The 19,989-nt window shown below is 36.7% G+C and overlaps 1 protein-coding gene across 2 annotated transcripts in view; it reads right to left on the reverse strand.

Annotated features, from left to right (window-relative positions):
- The window catches only part of ARFGEF2 (ADP ribosylation factor guanine nucleotide exchange factor 2), a 120,298-nt gene extending 100,797 nt beyond the window's left edge, over window positions 1-19,501 (reverse strand). The window contains exon 1 of one of the 2 annotated variants that reach the window (XM_007475772.3): window positions 19,150-19,501. In XM_007475772.3, coding sequence (XP_007475834.1) covers window positions 19,150-19,270 — 121 coding nt within the window. In that variant the 5' untranslated portion in view covers window positions 19,271-19,501. The remainder of the gene's footprint in view (window positions 1-19,149) is intronic. The other variant, XM_007475773.3, reaches the window with a different exon arrangement.
- Window positions 19,502-19,989: the final 488 nt, after the last annotated feature.

Here is a 19,989-nt window from a genome sequence, read left to right on the forward strand (position 1 = left end):
AGATGCCCATGCAACAAATAATTAAAAATATCTAACAGGTAGTTTGGTGATGGAAGAGAGGAGGCTGCAAACACAGATAAGTGAATTATTTGTACAGAGATAACTATTAAGAGAAAGGCTGATGTTACCTTCGGCTAATGACTTGGTCACCAAGCAAGAAACTGAATTGCTTTCATTTGAATTGTCTTAGGAAGATTCTGAAGGCCCTCAGGAAAGATAGTACAGACACTTGGGTCCTTTCTCAAGGTGAACTGCCAAGAATTCAAACTCTATTACAGAGAATAACTCCAATGGGCTGGCCATGTAACACAAATAATAAATGTACGTTTACCTAAAAGACTCTTTTACCGAGAACTCACACAAGGCAAGTGGAGGTCTAATGAAGGGATTCAAGGATATTCTAATAGTTTCACTAAAGAACTTAGGTACTGATGTGCAACATGGGAGACACTGACACAGGACTGTCCAACATGATATGTCCACATCAAAGAAGGTGCTCTGCTTTATGAGCAAAGCAGAATTGCAGTGGGTCAAAATAAACATGAGATCTGCAAACTTAGAGAAATCTTCAACCCAAACAATCATACCAGCTATTTGTACATGATCTGTGGTAGAGCCTTCCAAGCTCATATTGGTTTGATCAGTCATAGTGTATACTGTACACTGATTCCAAACATAGTGATATCATTTTAGTCCTCTTTGGGTAGGAACTAAAATACAGAGGGGTTGGGAGTGAGAATATCATAAGCCTGTGAGGCCCAAGATGAAATATGTACAGAGAATAGTAACACACTATTTTTATTCCTTTTGGAACAAAGTATACATAAAGGGAAGTAATTTGTACATTAGTACAGAAAAATATGTTGGAACTGCACTGTCTTAAAACACTTAAAGGGCTTTAGATGGCAAAACAACTTTATATAATCTAGAGTCATATATGGAAAGATTAATTATGGTTAGAAAGAGGAATTTCAGATTTCAAGTTTATGGAGGTGAATAATGACTGCCTTACAGGAGCTCTACACAGAGTACCATTTCTTATTTTTATGGCCAATTGAACAAGTTTTTTCTTCACTAACAGGGTCCATTTGCAAATTCTTCTTCCTGCTATATAAATGAGCTATCCTCTTTTCTTCTCTGACATGCCCTTGATGGTGACTTTAATACAACTACTTCCATACATCATTGGTAATATGCAGTAGCCTATGTATCTACACTATGTAGCTTTCCATTTCCTAAGCAGAGGACTAGATTTAGAGTAAGAAGAAAACCTGCCTCAGTCTTTAGCTGCGTGACTGAGAAAGTGACCTAACCTCTCTTACCTCAGCTGTCTTATCTATAAAATGAAGGAAATAATAGCATCTGTTTCACAGAATTGCTTTAAAGATCAAATGAAATAATACAAACCTTAAAGCACTATATGTTAGTTATTCCTTTTGTGTCACCTGCAATTATGTTTCCTCTTATCCTGTGATTTCCATCATACAGAGTCATATAGCATCACCAGAATACTGTTATATTAGAAAAATGGGCTTTTGAAGCAACTAGCAATTAGAGATAATTATAACTGTAATTTCCCAAATTAGACAAAATCCAGTTTCTCTCTCCTATTCAATTCTGAGTTACACCTATTCCTTCTTTGGTATCTGGCCAAAGTAAGTTATATAGTAACATGCTTTCTAATATTCAAACTGCTATGAATTTCACTGAGGAAATTACATTCAAAGAATACAATGCATTTTGCAAAAAATGGAAGAAACTCTCCAGAAAGAATCTTTTATATGGATCCTTCAAAGGGCATAATCCAAAGAAGTGCGTAATCTATGTCTAGCATTTTCTATTTCATTTGAAGTCAATACCAATATAGATAATTACCCTAGATTCTCTGATAGGTAGAAGTGTGACACACTTTGCTGAGAGAACCCTCTACATCAAGAAAGCAGACTTGGGTAGTGAAAAGGTACTTGATTTGAAAATCAAGATATGGTTTCAAATCCCACCTCTGATGGGATTTTGATCTCTCTGAGCCTCACTTTCCTCCTATGTAAAATAGAGATAATCATACCAGTAGAATGTATCTCACAAAGTTATTGTAGGGATCAAATAAGATTATAAAACAATGTGAGCCAGACCGAAAATCAGAGAATTCTGACTGGATTCAAATTCCATCTCTGATCCTTACTGCCTGAGAAGCACTTAAACCTTCCTGGGTCTCAGTTTCCACACCTTTAAAATAAAGTTGTTGGACTAGATGGCCTCTGAGGTTTCTCCCTAGAGTGGCAAAGATAATGGATGTAAAACATTCTGTAAACTTTATAGCATTCTATCAATATCAGTTACTACTATACTTTGCCAAATGCCTTTAAAAAACAATCAATGTGGCCTCAGACACTTTCTAGCTCTGTGACGCTGGGCAAGTCAATTAACCCATACTGCCTACCCTTTACCCATCTTCTGCCTTGGATCAATATAGACAGAAGGTAAATATTAAAAACAAACAAGCCAATAAATGATAGTGAAGAAAAGTAGCTTTAGCAGAACCAATTTCAAACTATATTACATGAAAACAATCTGGTATTCACTAAGAAACAGTATGGTAGATAAGTGGAATAGGTTAGGTACACAATATACAGCTTTTAATGACTATAGTAATGTAGTATAAGATCCAAGCTTTGGGGACGAGAATTCACCATTTAACAAAAACTGCTGAGAAAACTGCAAAGCCATTTGGAAGAAACTAAGCAAAGACCAACATCTCATACCATATATAAGACAAGGTCAAAACAAAGAAATGATTTAGATATAAAGAGTGATGTCAGACTGATGGAAAAGAGTTAATGATCAAACAAGAGTTAGAGAACCATAGGAAGTAAAATGAATAATTTTAATTTCATGGAATTATAACGGCTTGGCATAAATGAAACCAATGCAGCCAAAATTAGCAGAAAACTGGGGTGGGGGGTGAAAGTGTAATTTCACAGCAAGCTTCCCCAGCTAAAGGTCTCACTTCTAAAATACATAGGGAACTGAGCCAAATTTATAAAAGTACAAGTCATTCCCTAATTGATAAATGGTCAAAGGATATAAACAGGCAACTTTCTGAAGAAATCAAGTTATCAAAAGTAACATGAAAAAATGCTCTAAATAACTGTTTAGAGAAATGCAAATTAAAACAACTCTTGACCACCTCACAATTATCAGATTGGTTAATATGATAGAAAAGGAAAATGAAAAACACTGAAGGGGAAGTGGAAAAAATGGAAAATTAGTACTTTGGCAGAGTTGTGTACTGGTCCAGCCATTCTAGAGAACAATTTAGAGCTATGCCAAAAGAACCATAAAATTGTGCATACCTTTTAATCCAGCAATATCTGTACTCGGGGTGTATGGGGTGCTCAGAGAGTAGTATCTCTGGTATGGAGGGCTTGTCGTGCCCTCCTAGGGCAGCTCTCCAGCCTCTGACCCTCACCTGACATCCAGCTCTCACTTGTGGCTCCTAGTAGCTGCTAGCATGTGGCAGCGCCACACCCTGGGCAACGGCTTCGACAGGCCAGCTAATAAACCTTGTGAGGGTAGCCATCGGGTCGCCGTCGACCCCTGGTGAACCAGGGCTTTGCTCACCCAGCATGTGAAGACTGCTTCAGCCGAACAGATGGAAGAAACCAATAAGAAGGTTCAACGGCTGAGAGGGCGACGCAGCAAAGCACTGTGGAGTGCTTAGGGCGTGTTGGAGCACAAAGGACAACACGGCCATCCAATGCAGCTGAGGAAGTCTCCAGGTGTCTCCAGGCACGACTTTTCGTGCCAATGGACCCAGGCTTCCAATGCTGAGAGAGTGGGACTGTCTCTGTGCATCGACTTTTCCACTTAAATCTCCTTCACGCACAAGTGTTTTTGTGCACACTCATCTACATCACAGATGAAAGCGCACAAAGACAATCGTCATCCTCGGTTACCGAGAGACTACTACTAGACTAGACTATCTGTACTCCAATGAAATTAAAGAAAAGACATACAAAAACTTTTAAAGCAGCTTTTTTTGTAGTAACAAAGAATTGGAAATTGAAGAAATACCCATTAATTGGAAAATGACCAAACAAGTTGTGATAAAAACACTTTTGTGTTATAAGAAATGATAAGCAGGATGTTTTCTGAAAAAACTAGGTAGTTTTAAATGAACTGATTCAAAGTGAAGTGAGCAAATCCAGTTGAACATTGTATACAGCTAACAGCATCCTTGAATTCTAGTCAGTATGGCAGTGTGAGTAGAGTGCTGCCCTCAGAGTCAGGTGTTTCAAATCACACTTGAGACATTTAGGTATTATGGGACAAATCACTTAACTCCAGTAAGCCCCAGTACCCTATTTTATAAAATAAGGACAAGGGATTCATATTTAATTCACAGGCCTATAGTGAAATTCAAATTAAATAACAAATGTAAAGCACTTTGCAAACTCTAATGCCCTATATAAATGTTAGTTTTTACTATCAGGTACTTAATTAATTTAAACTAGGCTGAAATAAAAGTCTCTGATTATCTCTGAAACAATGTCCCCTTTGGCACGGATGTCTATCTATCTGGTTAAGTCCAAACCACTATGCTATCAAAAATTATCATCAGAAAAATTATAGCTATTAAGAACCTCCTTAATAATTCAAATATATTTTGGGATGTAGTGGGGGATGGGGAAATCTTTCAGGAGAAAATTAGCAAATATCTTAACCATTAAGCATAGCCATATATGCCAGCTAAATTTGCTTGTATCATTTACTCAAAAAATATTTACTACATTAGACTTAAGAAATTTCAATGGGCACACAATGGGAACAAAAATTATATCTCCTTAATTTTAAGAATAAAAGCAAAGAAAATATAGAAGGAATAACATAACCAGAAAAAAGTATAATAATAAGGAAAAAGATGCTATTCTCTTAAATTAGGGGGAATAAACTTAGCTTTGAGTGTTGCAACTGGCCTAAGTATTAAGGACGGGAGTAGAAAAAAAGAAACAACAATGTAGTAGCTAGGCCTGAGTAGGAAAGAACACCAGTACTAGAATCAAGAAACCTGATTTCAAAGACTGCCTATCTTCTGATCCAGCCATAGCACTACTGGATTTATACCCAAAAGAGATAAGGAAAAAAACTTGTACGAAAATATTCATAGCTGTGTTCTTTGTGGTGGCAAAAATTTGGAAAATGAGGCGATGCCCTTTGATTGGGGAATGGATGAACAAAAATATGGTATCTGTTGGTGATGGAATACTATTGTACTCAAAGGAATAATGAACTGGAGGAATTCCATGTGAACTGGAACAACCTCCAGGAATTGATGCAGAGTGAAAGGAGCAGAACCAGGAGAACATTATACACAGAGACTGACACACTATGGTATAAATTTTTTCAAAAGCAAAAAACAATCTGATTTCAAATTCTGGCTTCAGAATTTACTAGTGTGAATATGGGCAATTTTAATACACAATCTCGCTGAGACTCTACTTTCTCATCTAAAATGTGGATCAATATTTTTATACTCTCTAGTCCACCAGGTTTTCATACAGAAAGTTACTATACCACCTTTTAGAGAAAAAGAAAAAAAGATTATAGAGTAGGAAAAAAGAAAGAGAAAGGAGTGAAAAAAAATAGGGTCTTATAATTAAGAAATTACATATGAGGAATTTAGTGTGCTAAACAAGAGAAATATGAAGATTTATGTGAACAGTTGCAGAGCCAAACCAGGACAACACAGATTACAAAGAACAAACATACCTTGTTTTAATGAGCTTCACTTTGTTGTGCTTTGCAGATACTGTGGTTTTTACAAATTGAGGGTTGAGGCAACCCTGCAAGCAAGTCTACCGGCACTATTTTTCTAATAGTATGTGTTCACATTATACAACTGTGTCACATTTTGGCAATTCTTGAATATTTCAAAGTTTTTCATTATTATTACACATGTTACGGTGATCTGTGACCAGTGGTCATTGATGTTACTATTGTAATTGTTTGAAGGCACCACATACCTTGTCCAAATAAGACATAGAACTTAACTGATAAATGATGCATGTATTCTGACTGTTCCATAGACTGGTTATCACCTATCTCAGTTCTTCCTATTCCCTGAGGCACAACATATTGAAACTAGGCCAATTAATAGTCTTACAATGGATTCTTAAGTGTTTAAGAGTCAATCGATGCAACAAACGTCATTGTTGTCTTATATTATGAAATTTCCACAAAACTGGGACACTAATACACTGATACACTGCTTGTGGAGTTGTGAATTGATCCAATCATTCTGGAATGCAATTTGGAATTGTGCCCAAAGGACTTTAAAAGACTGCCTGCCCTTTGACCCAGATATACCATTGCTGAGTTTGTACCCCAAAGAGACAATAGGGAAAAATACATGCACAAAAATATTTATAGCTATGCTCTTTGTGATGGCAAAAAATTGGAAAACGAGGGGCTGCCCTTCAATTGGAGAATGGCTAAACAAATTGTGGTATCTGATGGTGATAGAATACTATTGTGCCGAAAGGATTAAATAATTGGAGGATTTCTATGTGACCTGGAAATTTCTCCAGGAACTGATGCAGAGCAAAAGGAGCAGAACCAGAACACTGTACACAGAGACTGATACATTGTGGCACAATTGAATGTAATTGACTTTTCTACTAGCAGCAATGCAATGACAGGACAATCTGGAGGAACTTAAGAGAAAGAACGCTATCCACATCCAGAGAAAGAACTGTGGGGATTGGGATTTTGATTTTAAATTATCATTATTAATATTTCCATACTAGTATTATGGAAATAGGTTTTGAACAATGATACATGTATAACCCAGTGGAACTGCTTGTCAGCTCCAGGAGGGGGGAGGGAAGAGAGGAAGGAAAGGACATGAATCATATAACCATGGAAAAATATTCTCAATTAATTAATTAATTGGGAAAAAAAGAAATTGCCACAGCCCCACTAAGTTTCAGCACCTACCACTCTGATTGATTACCAGTTGCCAACATTAAGGCAAGAGTGCCCACTTGCAAAGATGATTGGTTATTAATTGCAAGATGATGGTTAGCATTTTTTAGCAATTAAATATTTTTAAACTAAGGTAAGCGAATCTTTAAAGACATAATGCTTACTACACATTTGACATACTACAGTATGGTGTAAACATAACTTTTATATGCACTGGGAAACCAAAATATTCATGTGACTTTTATTGTGAAATTCATTTTATTGCAGTGGTCTGGAATTGAATTGACAATATCTCCAAGGTAGTCTGTAAAATGAAAAGAACACTAAAACAAGACTGAATTCTGGACTGAAAAACAAATGATGGCCTCCAAAACAGATAATAAAATATACTTCCCTGCTCTTCACAGAGACATGGTGTCTATGAGGACAGAAGGCTGTATACAATGTGTCACTACACTTGTTGTTTTGTCTGGGACAGAGAGTGGGGAAAAAAGTCCAGAAATGACAAAATGCAAAAAACATCAATAAAAACATTTTTTAAAATAAAAAGTGCATTATGGTAGCATATGGTAATAACCAGCTCTTAAAAACCGTTAGTTTCCCTTCTACCAAAAGGGCAGATCTAATAATGGAAGCAAAAAATGAATAGTATGAGAAAGAGTGAGCTGGGTTGAGTACAAATGAAAAATGGTTGTTTTTAAAAAAAAAGTCCTCCACAAAATTCCTCCTGTGGCTCCCATTCCTGTTTAATCAAAGAAAGAAAAGATTACAATTATATCTGTAATGTCACACAGGTACAATTCAACCTTCTGTTTTCCAGTGCTAAGGAAGCTACATTCCCTGTCAACTCTAAGAAGAGCCTCAAGAAAGTGTCTGAGCCAAGTCAATATTCTTTAGCACAGTTAAGGCAAATTATCTTGTGTACCCAGGAATGAAATATCAAATATAAAAGCATTTCCCAAAAATATGCAGTTCAAATTTGAAAGCATAGAGGTAGTTATATCCCTCAAAGGACATTGGACTAGGACTCTGGGGACCTGGGCTCTAGTTTTAGTTCTAACACTACTTTACAAAGGAAGCTTGCAAAAATTTTTCCAACTCAGTCAAGCCATGTGTGGAAAAAGAATATTGGACCAGATGATCTCTAAGGTCCTATCCAGCACTGAAATCTATGATCTCTATGAACAGTTTATTGGAACTCCTCATTTACCCCATGAAACTGTACTTCATATTATATTTATTTGTGCATATTCTGCATCTCCAGTAAATCACAAATTCCTTGATGTCTAAAGCTGTCATTTTCACTTTTACATCACCATAACCTTTCCTGAATGCCTTGTACATGGTAGACCTCAATACATTTTTGTTCAGTTGATAATGGGATCAAAGAACTCAGAACTGCAAGGAACTTTAGAAAATACTAGCTCAACTGAGTCATTTTTAGATTAAAAAAAAAAAAGGATATAGAAACTTTAGACAACTTTCAGAAATTCACCCCTGTAGAAGAGCATGGATCTATATTTATGTCAGTTGTGAACAGTGAGACCTAAATAAAGTAATGAACTATTTCATTTTTAAGGCTACGTATTTACCAATTTATTAAAAATCTTCAAAAATTCACTGTTCTACAAAGAATGATCTTTCTAATTTTATTGACTCTCCTGTAGTTTAGGCACCCAGGACACTAGGTTCAAATATACCCAACATTTGGTTCATTAGTCAAGACATCTATTTGTATGGTTTTTTATAACCAATACTGGTAATTTTGTTTATTTTAGCAGGGATATTTAAATAAATTCTAATAATAATCCAACAAACAAATATAAATAGTTTATGCACTAATCATATTAGCAGTCCAATTACTAGCCAGGAGACCAGGCTTCTATTCTGACTTTCCTTAACTGCCTATTTGCCTAGAGACATCTACTGTCCCCTCTCTGAGTCAGTTTCCTCACCTGTGATTCCTTAGAGTCCCTTCCAATTGACATTCTATGGCATTATGTTGTATATGGAGTTTTTGCTAAGTTATTAATACTTTTAACAAAAAATAATGCATTTAATCTCAATGCCCATCTCGAATTCTTATCTTAAAAAAAAAAAAGGATACCTACCATTTTTTTTTAAACCCTACCCTTCTATCTTGGAATCAATAGTGTATATGGGTTCCATGGCAGAAGAGTGGTAAGGGCTAGGCAATGGGGGATAAGTGACTTGTCCAGGGTCACACAGCTAGGAAGTGTCCTGAGGCCAATTTTGAACCCAGGACCTCCAATCTCTGGGTCTGGCTCTCAATTTACTGAGCCACCTAGCTGCCCCTGAGGATCCCTACTATTAATGAAAACATCTGTATCTGCTTTATTCTGTAACATCACAATCCCTTACATTAACAATATTTATAAAATAGTAGCAGTATTTGTCAAACTTCATAAATTGGATGACTAACATTAAGAGCATTTTTTCAATTACACTAACATGAAAAGTAAAGCAGAATATTAAAAGAAATATAATTGTAATTAAAGAGACATAAACAAATGTGTAAACTTCAATAAGTCATTGCATTTTGGAGGGCTCCAAGTTCCTTATATATTAGGCTATATATTGCCCCTAAGGATTTTTACAACTATTAAGACATATCAACTAAAAGCTTTCATACACAAACACTGCTGCCTCTGCCACATCCTTAAAAAAATTTTAAAGCTCAGAATCACTTATTAAGTATTTTGGTAAGTTCATCAAAAATTGTTAATGCGACAAATTCTAAAATAATTCAGATTTTTGCTTCTGACTGAAAGAATAAAAAAAATTTTGTTTCACAAATCCATTTCACAAAAAATGAAGACAGTTATCCATTTTGCTGCTGGACAATATTCCCCTAAATTAGAAACATTTAATAATGAAAATGAAGTCTTTCTCGTTGAACAAATATTTATTAAGCATCTACTATTAGCACTGGGCTAGCTAGGAAGCAGAAATAACAAGGAAATAGTACCTGCTATCAGGGAGTTTATGTTCTACAAAATGTATATTCATAGAGCTCCATATTTTAATTATTTCTTACTCCCCACAAACTTTAAAGTCAGGACTGATAAAATACATAAGAGACAAAGAAGTTATCCAATTAGCATTACAGTAAAATATGATTACAGAGAATACCCACTATTTTACGTGTAACTTTTTAAACAGAGGTCATCAAATGACACTGCTCTCTCCTGGTTCTCCTGTCTCACCACCCCTCCATAGGTTCTCTTTGGTAACATCCATGCACTTACCTATAAGGAAATTGCCATTATATCCCTATTTTACAGATAAGGAAACTGAGACTAAAAGGGCTTCTATAACTTATCCAGGCTCACACAGCTAGTAAAAGTTAGACAGGATTTAAATTTAGGTCTTCCTGACTCAAAGTCTAGTGGGCCCAATATCCACTATGCGCCAGTCTATTGTGCCTGTCCCCAAAACATCTCAAACTCAATATATATAACACTATGCAACATTCGTACTATTTTCCTCCAAACTCTTCTAAACTTCCCTATTTCTGGCAAAGGTACCACTATCCTTCCAGTCTCCCAGATCTATAATCTCAACATTTTCTTGGATTCTTCATCATTCCACATTGCTAATTCTTGCCAATTCTAACTTCACCACATCTGACCCCTTCTCTCTAACTTACACAACTATCCCCTATTTAGACCACTTATTTAGTCTCTTAATTAGTCACCCTGCCTCAAGTCTTACTATTCTAGTCTATCCTACAATTGCTGCCAAAGTAGTTTTCCAGAAATGTAGATTTAACTATGTGACTCTCCTGTTCAATCAACTCTGGTTTGCTTCCTACTGCCTCTAGAATAATAAACTCATCTGTTAAAGATATTAAGTCCTACATAATCTGACCCTAACATACCTATCCAGTCTCACAAGACTCTCTCCCCTTTCATCTGCTATCTAGCCAAAATATCCTTCCTTTTTGTTCATCACACAAGGCATTCCATCACTGCCTGGTTTTATTCTTCCTTAACTTTAGTTTCTGAGAATCCCATCTTTCCTGTAATATACAACTTTATCACTGTCTTCTGCATGAAGCCTTTTCTGATCCCAACTGCCAATGTCTTCCCTTTCAAACTACTTTGTATTTATACTTATTAACTTTAATTTATGATGTATCTAGGTTTGGATGTATTTGTTTTCTCACCCTTAAAATGTAGTAAACTCCTTGAGATTAAGGATTGTTTCATTCTTTGTGCTTCTATCTCCAAAGCCTAGCCCAATGCATGGCACATGGTAGGCATAATATTAAGTAAATATTTGTTGACTGTTTAAATATCTGAGTACCTAGATCATCTATAATCCAAAAACCCTATAAGAAGGTCATTAAATAAATATTTGTTTGGTGTTTATGAGTACATATAGCACAAATCTCAGAGACACTTAGTTTGTTTCAAATACCTTTTATGCATTCACTTTACCATACATGAAGACAATGTCAAATTTCACAAGAAATAAAACTTTTTCTACTCTGCCTTTTATACTATTTCATTGCATGTGTGCATTTTGGATGAGCATTATGAGAACAGTTCAGCATAATCCTAATTCAGGTCCTCATTTCTTAATTTAATTTCAATCCCACAACATTTATTATGGGTCTACTTTGTGCTAGGTACTTGGAATACAAAGCCTGTAAATGTTAGTCATTGCCCTCAAAGAGCTTACTGTCTAATGTGTATTGGTGGGGGACTGGGATGGGGAAGGAAAGAATGACATTATATGTATCCAAATAAATATAATAAAGGAAGAATATTATAGGAACAAAGGAGATCCTAAGGAAAGTGCAGAAAATTTTATAAAGGTTAAGAGAACTATTAGAGGAGTGTGTGACCAGGGAAATTTTGTAGAAGTGGTAATTAGACTTTGAAAGGGAAGATCTTCAAGGCAGAAATAGGGGAAATAAGAAATCTTTTCTAAGCAAGAACTTTTAAACATTTTTTTTTTGTCACTGATTCTTTGTGACCCCAATGAAGGGTTTTCTTAGCAAAGATACTGGAGTGGTTTGCCATTTCCATCTTCAACTCATTTTAAAGATGAGGAAAGTGAGGCAAACAAGGTTAAGTGACTTGCCCAGGATCACACAGCTAGTAAGTGTCTAAGGCCAGATATGAACTCAGGTCTTTCTGTCTCCAGGACTTGTGCTGGGAGCACCTATTGCTCTACCTAACTATCTAAATTTCAGTTAAAAGCTATATTTTTTTCACAGACCCCCCTGAAATTTATTTGTGGACTCCAACTTAAGAATTCTGAATCCAAACATGAGAAATAGGGTGAATATAAGCATAAACATAGAAAAGAATATGAGAACAGAAAACTGAACAGTGTTCAAAGACAATAAGAGTTCCTAGGTGCAGTAAGAGTCAATGAATTAATTAAGCTAGGTCTTATTGCCAGTTAATTAGACACTCCATGGAAGTCTTTTGGGGCTCCTAAACTAGGGTTGGCAAGGGGCCCCAGAAATGTGGGAATTTGTTCATATTCTCCACATTTCTAGGGAACTACAAATATTTCATTTCTATATCAATGCTGTCAACAAAGTATGAAACTGATGAAACTGTAAGTGTCCTGACAGATCTTCCTGGCTTCTCAATTCCCTCTCTAAATCCATTCTTCATATTGCTTCCCAGAGTTTTCCTCATTAACTTCACTGCTCTGCTAAAAAACCCTTCAGAGCATCCCACTGCCCCTGAATAAGGTATTCCTAATCCTAAAAGCCAAGGCCCATCACAATCTGGCTCCAATTAAGTTTTTTGGTCTTATCTCATACATACTCTACATTCTGGCAAAACTGAATACTCTGCATTCCCTATTTTTGTCCTGTCCTTTATCTCTGTGCCTTGTTGACAATCATTCACAAGGAATTCCTTTATACTAGTTTTAAATTTATTCCTTAAATGCTCAAAATAGGTGCTACCTTTCATGAAGCTTTTGCTCATCATCCTCTTCAAGTCATTCTTTCTCCTCAAAACACCATACAATTTCTGAAATGTGATCCAGCCTAGCAAACCATAAACAATTTTTAAACCTTTACCTTTCATTTTAGAATGAATATTATGCATTGATTCCAAAGTAGAAAAGCAGTAAGGGCAAGGTAATGGGGGTTAAATGACTTGTTCAGCGCCTCACAGCCAGGAAGTGTCTAAAGCCATTTTTTAACCTTAGACCTCCTGTCTTCAGGCCTGGTTCTCTATCCACTGGGCCACCTAGTTACTCCAGTAAACATTTTTTTTAAAGTTTATTAAACTTGTCTACCCTTGGACCAGCAATAGCACTACTGGGTCTGTATCCCAAAGAGATCAGAGATAAGGGGAAAGTACCCACCTATACCAAAATATTTTTAGCAGCTTTTTGTAGTGGCAAAGAATTGAAAACAATGGGGGTGCCCATCACTTGGAGATGGATGAACAAGTTATGATATATGGTTGTAATAGAATACTATTTTAAAGAACAATGAACAAGATGAGTTTAGAAAAATCTGGAAAGACATAAGAACTGATGCAAAGTGAAGTAAGCAGAACCAAGAGAACAGAAATAGAATTATATAATGATCAACTGTGAAGGACTATACCATAATCAGCAAAGCAAGTCTCCAAGATAACCACAAGAAACTTATGAAGAAAATGCTATCCATAGCCAAAGAAGGAACAAATGGAATCTGAGGACAGATCAAAACATGACATCTTCCACATTATTTCCTTCAAGAGATTTCTATTGTATGTGTCTTTTATCATGTCATGAGCAATATGAAAATATTTATTACATGAAAGTATGGTTATATATAACCTACATCACACTATTCACTCCTGGGTGGGAGGGAAGCAGAAAATATAATTTTTAAAGTGCAAAAAAAACTATTGTCAAAAACTGTTTCAAGTGTAACTTAAAAAAATTTTTTAAAGTGTTAAACTGACATTTCTTTATAGAAAGTTGACAGATATTTCCCTAATCATTTTTAAAATCAATCAGTGAACTAACATTTATTAAATGCTTAACTCTCTGCCAGGCACTGTGCTAAGTACTAGGGATACAAAGAAAAGCAGAAAACAGTTCCTACTCTCTAGAAACTACAAGTCTAAAATACCTATCTAATGAGAGCTCCAAATGCCGTATATTTAAGGAAATGGAATGTAATTTAAAGAGAGGTCATGATTCCACTACTAGGAGTATCACCTCAAGATAAGAAAAAAGCCCTTATATATCTCAAAATATTTGCAGTGGCAAAGAACTGCAAACAAATCAGATGCTTGTCTTTGGGGAATGGCAAAACAAATTGTGATGCATGAATGCAATGGGATATTATTCTACATATTATGAATTTGATGAATACAAAGAAGCAGAGAAAGACTTCAATAAATTGATACAGAATGAAGTAATTAGAAATAGCAAACAATATACATAATGACTACAACAATTCAAATGGAAAGAACAACCACAAAACAACCAAAAGTGAATGGTGCAAAATTACAAAGAACAAGTATAGCCCCAAAAAAGAGATATAAACAGAAACAGGAGAGTGGTTTTATAAGTATGGAACACTGTATATATTTTCAAACTTTTTCAATTTGTTGATTTTCTAATTTTTTTCTCCTTTTTTTCTTTAAAAAACAAAACACAAAACATAATGTTACATAAGAATTAAGGAAATAAGCATTTATTATGTGTATACTACATGCCAGGCACAGTGATAAGTGCTTTATGATATTATCTCATATGATCCTCAGAATAATCCTGGAAGGTAAGTACGAGTATTATTCTCATTTTACAGGTGAGGTAACTAAGAAAAATAGAGGTTAAGTGACTTCCCCATGGACACAGAGCTAATAAGTGTCTGAGATCAATTTAAACTCCTGTTTTCATGGGGAAGCTAGATGGCTCAAGGATATTGTGTGATCCAGCACAAGCCATTTAACCCCAATTGCCTAGCCTTAACTGCTCTTCTGCCTTGGAACCAATACTCAGTATTTATTCTAAGACAGAGGGTAAAGGTTTTTTAAATAATAAATTCCAGTCTTCTTGATTCCCAGCCCAATACTCTAAACATTGTTACTACCTAGCTGGCACTCTTGGAGAAGGAAAGAAAGGAATACTGGGAGATATTTAGATGATGTAAATACAGTACAAAAGATATCAATACCAAACGAAAAAAAAAAGTTTTACAAGCAATCGCAGTGAAAATGACTTTTGAATAAGACTGTTATGAACTAGGTCTCATTATTATGATTAAGTTCAACAGTGCTAAAAGGTTGTAAGCATATATCATAGCCCAATTAACAGAGTAAGGACAAACAATATTTCAAATTGACAAACACCAGATCTCCAGCTAACAGAAACTGAGGAAAGACTCATATAAAAAGTAGGCAGAACTAGAAGTAGGCAGTCCCAGCCTGGCCTGAGCAATTAACATTAAAGTAAGGCAAATAACCAAGCTTGCTCTAAACCTGGGTGATCCTGTTTGTCACTCCTTTTACAAGACAAAATCCAGATCTCCACTTGGATAAGTAGGTTAATGTCCCAATAAACTGAGACTTCAAGTAATATAATCACATTCTGTTTTATGGCATCTATAAATCAAAGAGGACAGGAAGACAAACCAAAATATCAACCATTATAAATAATATGGAAAATGCTTATCTTCTGCAGCCTCTCTTTTCTGAAATAATTCTAACTATGTATTTCTAAAAAGTTGTTTCCCCTAATTGTGTTGTATTACTAAGAATTACAACTTTGAACAGTCAATTTACATTTGCTCTTATAAAAAAAATGTTGGGAGATAATCTACATGTTAAAAGTCTCTCATTTTCCAAATCTGGACAATCATCTTGAAGTAGACAGTAGCTTTAAAAAGAAAATTTGTATATTTGTCACCTAATTTTACACATGCTCCTTTACTACATTGGGTTAGGGAATAGCAAACAGGTGAGTCTGGTAATTGGAGTAACCTTAGGGGAAACAGCCACAAAATCAAGATTTCCAACTTGAGATATCTGCTACATTGCAACACCAGTCACACCCAATTTCATCCCATTCATTTTCTTTTTATTTCCACTTCCTCTACTTAGGCACGGCCTCTCTGGGTTCACTTTCAAGTTAATACTAAATGGACCTGAAGATCAACATTCAGATTGTTTCAGAGATTCTTTTTTTTTTCCATAGCAACATTTCAAGTATTCAGAGTTAGGAAAAAAATGCCAGAATGGCATCCTACAAAGAATCATCATTCATAAGGCATCAGGCACCTTGAGAAGTCTAGGCAGATTTAACTGATCATATTTCAGTATTCTTTCTGACTGCTAATTGGAAAAATGGGACGTTTCTTCTGTTCATTAGGCACTCAGGAGTCTGTTAAAAAATGTCATTTAAAACAATGCCTAGGGATTCACTGTTAAAGAAGCTCCTAGAACTAAGGTTATATTCATAGTAGATATCATGCTATTCAGTTAAGTTAATGATTCCCATGCTTATGGCTTAGTTAGATTAATCAAATTTGTCTATAGGGGCCCATAATTGCTAGTGTCAAGAAGGCTAAGATAGTCCCAAGATAACAGAGGAGTAGTCAGGGAAATTTCTGAGCAATACAGGGGATATTAAGCCAATTTTCCTATCCACAAATTTACATACACACACGGTTATATACACAATAAAGTGTAACAGGTTTGTGCATGTATGTATATTATGTAAAGATATTAAAGTGCATATATGTGTGTACATATATTTCATGCATGTATAAAAAAGAAAATTAGTATTTCATTACTCTAAACGCACAATATATACATTTATGCATAAATCTGGTATAGTGGAAAGAGTGCTTTATATGAAATCAAAACAATCTAAATTCCAATGCTAGTTCAACTTAATATGTGTGTGACCTTGGGCAAGTTACAACCTACTGGGTCACAATTTCCTCATCTGTAAAATAAGCAGGTAGGGTTAGCTGATCTTTAAAATCTTTTCCAGCTCTTAAATGATGAACTTCTATAACATCTATCATCATGGAGAAGAAAATATTACTAGCATCAAAAGTTTCTCATAGATAGTCTATTTACATCTAGGAATACCACAATTCCATAGGAAAAAATGTTTTAGTAAACAGTTAACTATAGTGAACTTATTACTCCATGTCTTAGAACTCACTTCTGGAGCATTATGACATATAACACCATGCTACCAATATACATCACAAAAACTCAAAATCTGGACAATTTATCAGAAAATATAAAGTAAAAAGATGGAATCCAATGAATACCATGAAAATCATATAAAAATGTTTAATAACAATTCAATTTTTTAAAAAACTTGTACCAAATATCTCTATTTTCTGAAACTTTTAAGCATTATCAATATAATAGAATTGCCTGAAATTTCAAAGAACATTATACCAGTTACTATTTTGAACAAAAGCACCTTGGTAACTTAACATTAAATTAGTTATATTACATTCTACACAACTAAAAAAGCTTTAAAGATCTTCAAAAATTACACATGAACTTCAACAAAATTTCTTTCACTAAACCTGCACTTTTTACTCAGACAAGTTACTAGTTTAAAACTACAATTTTCCCCTACACAAGCAACATTAGTTTCTATAAGAAAAAAAATGTAGGGATGATAACTTCAAATTGTAGCAAAACCAAAATCTCTTCCAATTTGTTTGGTCAATTAATAGAACATTGGCCATTTCCAAGGGGTTCTAAATTTTTTTAAAGAAATGAAGCTGGGGCAGCTACATGGCTCAGTGGTCAGAATGCCAGGCAAGGAATCGGGAGGATTTGGGTTCATATATGGCCTCAGACACATCCTAGCTATGTAACCCTGGGCAAGCCCTTAAATCCAATTGCCTAGCCCTTATTAATTCTAAAACAGAAGGTAAATGTCTTTTAAAAAAATGAAAAGAAGTTACAAGTGACAAATTAAATTATAAGTGGCAAGTGGCTATTATCTTCCAAACGACTTAAGTAGCAAAAGTTGAAGTTGGTGATGCCTTTTCCAGCCTCCATTCTGTGCATCTGGAATAAACATTCTTCACCTTATGACCTCTGCTATGATTTCCTATATGCCTCTGTTGAGGAAAGAATGTGGAAAATATGCAAAGGGGAAAAAAATTCCACATCAGGCACTTCCTGGGTGAGCCTTATTCCCACTCCAAGAACATAGTATGACCACTGCATTTTCTATCTATCTGCTCAGCGAAGGGAAACACATCTGGCCAGGAGGATCCAGAGAGCATGATGGAAGGAGAAACCAGGAAATAAAATAAGAAAATTCAGAGAAATGAGGGAAGTCACTTCTCTCTTAAGTCTCACTTTTCTCATTTGTTTAAAAAAAAAAAAGAGGGGAGGTAATTTCCTGCTCTAATATTCTATCCTAAGTCACTTCCAGTACCCAGGCCTCAGCTGCTCACCTTTAAAATGAGAGGGTCTGGACCAGATGCTCTCTAAGGTCTCTTGAAGCCTTATTTCTATGATTTCATTAATAATAGGTCGAAAGGGCACCTAGCAAGGAGGAGGATGGTAAGGAAGGGGGCCTAAGAGAGGAGGGGGGCGGGGCAGAATTGTTGACACTGGGACGGAAAGGAAAAAGTGAGGCCAGGTGAACCGTTCAGTTTAGCTGCTTAGTCTGAGGTAAGAAATAGGGAAGTGTCTGAGGACTTTATTTTAAGAATGATATAGTTAAGGGGACTGCCAATAAAGGGATGTATACAAAAGGGCAGTACGATATAGAAGGATATTGGCCTGGAGGTCTGGGACGTGGGGAATGGAGTGAGAGGGAAGGGCTGACACCGAGAAGGAAGGAATAAACCAGGAGGGTCCCAAAAGAAAGGAGAGGGGGAGGGGGAGATGATAGAGGTCCGGGAAAGGAGGTGTGATGGGAAAGAGGCGGCAGGTATGCGCTAGGGGGAGGATGGTGCTGCGGCGCCAAGGGGAAGAGTCCAGGAGGGGTACCCGGAAGCAAGGGGCTGAAGAGTGAGGCGAGGGCGCGGGTCCCAAGGGAAGGTGAAAGGGGAGGACGACGAGGAACACGGGAGGGGGAAGGGGCTCTACCCCGAAGAGGCGCGGGGCGAGAAGCGTGGGCGAGGGCAGAGGAGGCCGTAGGGACTAGCGAGCGGGTGAACGGGCTGCTGCTCACCGAGCGCCACCTGGCAGGCTCTGCGCAGCTGGGAGTGCTGGGGCCGCTTCGCCTCCTTGTCGGCCAGGATCTTCTCCAGAGCCCGGGACACGAACATGCTCTTGGTCTGGCTCTCCTGCATGGCCGGGGTCGGGGAGGGGCTCCGCCGGCTGAGGAGCAGGGTAGGAAGGAGATCTCGAGGCTCAGGGGCGGGCACAGGTTGCCACCACCGCCGCCGCCGCCCCCCCGTCAGGAAGCGACACCGCGGCCCCACGGCGCCGCCATGTTGGATCCCGTCACGTGACGACGACGCGTTGTCCTCTCGCCGCGTTCCTTCGGCCTCCTGGACGTCCTCAGCCCCGCCTCCCACCTCGGAGGGAGGAGAAAAGAGGGTCACGACTTTTTTAAATCTCGGAGGAATCTTTAAAATTTTTTAGTCCCCTCCTCCCACAATCTGGGATTTTAGAGGCCCTGTAGACCAACCCAATTCTTGTTTTACAGATGAGAGATTAAGTGACGGATCCAAGGTCACAGAGGTCACAAATTCATGATTTGAGACCAGGAGGGGACCTCAAAAGGTTATGTGGTCAGGTCAAGTCAACAAGCATTTATTAAACGCTTTACTATGTGCCTGGCACTTATTTAAGGGCTGGAAATATAAACACAAGTCAAAAGGAAGGGAAGGTCAGAATAGAGAGAAAAGTTACGAAAAGTACCTGAATTAGGAAATTCATCCATTTCATTTAGATTACCAATTTTATTGACATATTTAATTGTGCAAAATGAGGAAACAACCTAAAGGCTCACATAAGTCATAGGATCACAGATTTTGAACTGAAAGGGATTTTATAGGCCATTGAA

The sequence above is a fragment of the Monodelphis domestica genome, chromosome 1 (assembly GCF_027887165.1).
Source record: "Monodelphis domestica isolate mMonDom1 chromosome 1, mMonDom1.pri, whole genome shotgun sequence".
NCBI lineage: Eukaryota > Metazoa > Chordata > Mammalia > Didelphimorphia > Didelphidae > Monodelphis > Monodelphis domestica.